At 35.8% G+C, this 4,008-nt stretch overlaps 1 protein-coding gene across 3 annotated transcripts in view; it reads left to right on the top strand.

Annotated features, from left to right (window-relative positions):
• Window positions 1-3,159, top strand: part of Epsti1 (epithelial stromal interaction 1 (breast)) — a 92,879-nt gene extending 89,720 nt beyond the window's left edge. For 2 of the 3 annotated variants that reach the window (XM_013011322.1, XM_013011314.1), the window contains 2 exons: window positions 522-621; window positions 2,655-3,159. In XM_013011322.1, the coding sequence (XP_012866776.1) occupies window positions 522-621; window positions 2,655-2,663 (109 nt within the window). In that variant the 3' untranslated portion in view covers window positions 2,664-3,159. The remainder of the gene's footprint in view (window positions 1-521; window positions 622-2,654) is intronic. The other variant, XM_013011331.1, reaches the window with a different exon arrangement.
• Window positions 3,160-4,008: the final 849 nt, after the last annotated feature.

Raw genomic sequence — 4,008 nt, 5'->3', positions numbered from 1 at the left:
GGCCTCATTTAATTCTGTAGCTTCTTTGCCAATCCTCTGGTTGGTAGACCTGTCCTTTGGTGAGAGTGGCGTGTTAAAGTCTCCTAATATTATCGTATTGGGATCTATTTTTTTCTGTAAGTTTGAGAGCATTTCTTTGACATATCTGGGTGCACCAATATTTGGGGCATATAGGTTGATGATGGTTATATCCTCCTCTTGTTTTTGCTGACTCTTCTGTCACCCTCAGCCTCTGGGTTCCATGACCCCCGAGGGGTGCAGTTACTTAGGTGACTAAGGCTTTTGCTGAACTGGTAGAAAACGGACAAACTATAGAATTAAGAATCCCTGTCCCCTTTGGATTGTGCCCAAGAATTGGCACCAGCCTATGCAAAGAATGGGGAATGTGAAGAATGATTTCTTCTAAGTAGAAAGGGAGGAAGCAATCCCCACCACCAGTTCACACAGCACATTAAGGTCTCAAAAATCTCTTAGCCCTGCAGCAGGCTTTCCACTCACAGATATTCTTCATTGTTTTAAAGGGTAAATAATGCTTTTCTGGACCGACTCCAAGGCACAAGTCAACCAGGTGGCCTGGGGCAGTCTGGAGGCTATTGCAATATGAATAGTGCCAACAGCTGGGTGAGTTTTTTCTTTTCTCTTGAAAAAAATACCATCTTCCCAAGTTGTAGAATAAAAACAGTGAGACTTTCTTAAAAATGTATTGGGACCTTCTCCCTAGATATTATTTTTTTCAGGGGAGGGAAATGCTGTTCAGCTGTGTAATGGGCAGTCAGCCATGGTGATTACTGTAAATTCCACACCAGCTTCTGAGAGTCTTGATTTTAGCTTTGGCCAATTGCAATATTAAAAAAAAAATGATGCCTGCCCTTTGTTCTCAGCATGGTTGCCTAGACTCAAAGGCCTTTTATCCACCCTTGTCCAGACCTACAACAAAAATAAATGAACATTTTTCCAAGAATTTAAAAAGTGAAATATAGTTATAAAAATAGTAAGCATTTTCTTTAGTAATATGTTCCTTTCAGTGAAACTAGCACATCAAAGAAACTAATAATTAATTTTTCACTCAAAATGTTTTTTTAAAAACCTTACAGCAAAAAGCACTTTTTGAAAATGAAATGTCCTTACCTATTCCTCTGAATAAAACCTTGAAAATATATTATAATATGCATTTATTATATTTTGTGTGCATGTACTGTTAAACTAGCACCAAAGTTTCAGAATGTGCAGGATTATGTGATTATGAAGATCACAATGTGTACAGAGACAAACTAATTAGTTTTGTTAGTTTAATTGAAGCCTAAGTGTATATGCATATCTACACACACATATTCTATATGTACTTCTACACATACATATGTGTGTGATAGATAGAGATCAGAAAGAAATCTTTAAATTAGCAAGTCCACCAAATAATCCACTATTCGCTAATTTGGAAACTTAAAAGATCCTCCTATGTTAAATAGCTGCAGGAAAAAAAGACAGATTTTGAGTATTCTGTTTGTTAGAAATCTGATATGCATGCTTCTTGGGAATAGATCTAGTAGCTAAAATAGATCGATGGGTTGTATACAAGTATACATATTTAAGATAATTGAACAAAGGTAAATTTGCAGAGAAGGCATCTTGTATGTGTCTATTTTTCCCATAATGTGTTTTTATGTGCTTTACCATAGCATTTAGAATAGGGCTGACATGGAAAAGAGAGAATAATCAAAACATACTATCTCTACATTGTATGAAACACTATACATAGCACTGACTTATTCATAATAATATGCAAGTCAGAGTCATGTGGAAAATGGGGCATTATGAGTTGAAGACATCATCCAAGTTCATTAGCTGTGAAACATGATTGGAATACAGATTTGGGTCGACTTGGAAGCTCATTGTTGATTGAACATTTCTCCACTACTTGAATAATTGCTCAAATTTAGAATGTACCTTAACAAAAATAGCTATAGTTGAAGGGAAGCTGATGGGACATGTATACCTACCACATGGGATGTGGCTAAGAAGATGGTGATTTGGCCATCGGATGCTTTGGAAACTAAATCCTCTGTGTTCAATGGCAGTTAAGCATTTGCCATGACTGGTGATAAAACCTGAGATCGGGTTCTCAGAGTGTTACAAAATACAACAATTGTCTATATTCCATGTATGGCTTGACCCTATCTTGTGGAAGACTCCAAGGATATTTCTTGACTTTTTCAACATGATAGGGGTGGAACTTATTAGTCTGTCTCCCTTCCCCAAGAGCCCCTTTGAAGCCACTTTTCTTCTGCATAATGTAGCATAGCTCTACTCAATACATTTCCATATACTCTGCTCCACCTTGTGTTCATCCATTACTTGCTGCTGTTGTGAGGGTTGTGTAACAACATTCATGAATTCTATTATTTGTGACCTATGTTAGCCTATCTGTAAGAGCACTGCCAATAAGATGTTATTGGTAAGCTATTCCATTGTTCAGAGAGGTTATTGTGAATCAATTACAGTATGCCAAAAATTAAACCATTTCACTCATATTTTAAATCATTAAAAATGGCCATGTTGGCCTACTGTGTATTATTTGAAGGAATTTTTTTTGGAGTGCAAAGGCATTGCATTTTATTTTGCTTCTTGTGGTAATTAATGTTTTCTTTTACTTCCAGGATATATGAGAAAGATTCACTTCCATCTAGCCGTGGACTCTGACCTTGACAAACCTCATGAAATGCTTTTCCTTACTCTGATTTTGTTCAACTTCACAGTTTTTGCCTTAACATCAACTGCCCACCCTCTCACCTGAGTAGTTAGAGATGACCAACTTTCCCTGCCACTAGTAATGCATGTCTGTAAGAGCTGATTGCTAAACTCACATTTAATCTACTACTAGCAAAAGCACACGTTGGTTTTCTAATTGGTTTGACCTCTGATGAGAAGAATAATTACAACAATGTTAGTATGACAGAAAAAGAGAAAAATCACTCGGTACTTTTAGGTTAGAGATATGGGTGCTGTCTCATGTCTCCTAAGTGACTAATTCTTGCTAATTCTCAGATCAAGTTTGGGGAAGCTTTTGAGTTTTTAAAAGATTTTAGTATCTATTCACTTACTAAATTTCTCCTATTTCTTATAAACAGATTGCTAAATAAAGTTTGAATTGCTTTGAAATAATGGATCATTTCTATTTTTATTGAAAAGTCCTTGGGTTTTCAAGAAATCTCCTTTAATATTCTTTTTTATAGTCTATGTAGTTCAAATGTAGTCATGTAAGCACTATGAGATCTTACTTTTTTGTATCTCTAATATAATTAATGGTGACCCTTGTTTACAGAATGGGGCAATATATTTCCTGAAAGGCTTGTATTTCTGTACAAATCAACTTCACACAAATGTGGAGACCTTATATGGTTTGAAGGTTATATTGGAAACTTACCCTCTTTGTTCTACACAACTTAGCTTGCTTGATAATTCAATAGACTTTCCTTTTCAATTTTTGTGACCTTGACCCAGTTCATAAATCCCAGAGTAAAAAGTATTGATTTCCCATGGTGGGTAATCTGGTTTTTCTCCTCCCTTCCTGTCCTTCATGTGACTTGGGGAAAACATTCCTTTATAAATGCTATATATATATATATATATATATATATATGGATATATATATGTACATGGACATATAAGTTCATATACATGTATATGCGTATATATATATATATATATATATATATATACTTAAGAAATCTGTGCTACCAATTACCCTGCTGAAATTAACTTTTCAATCTCTATGCTTTTTGAAGCACTGGGATTTGAAGTTCTTGGGCCAAGACACATGACTAGGGCACAGGTTTCCTGCAGAAAGGGCATGCTGGATAGGATAAAGGTGAGTGAGAGCAGATGGTGCTCAGGCAGTTTCTCTAAAATAAAAAATGCAGATGTTCGTGCTTTCGCTGTCCTCTGCCAGCTGACACTGTGTTGGTGCTGTTGACACTAATATAAAATGTTTGGTCCATTTGAAATCTTTGT

This window comes from Dipodomys ordii, unplaced genomic scaffold, assembly GCF_000151885.1.
Source record: "Dipodomys ordii isolate 6190 unplaced genomic scaffold, Dord_2.0 Scaffold1, whole genome shotgun sequence".
Lineage (NCBI taxonomy): Eukaryota > Metazoa > Chordata > Mammalia > Rodentia > Heteromyidae > Dipodomys > Dipodomys ordii.
This window is presented reverse-complemented; position numbering and strand designations above follow the sequence as displayed.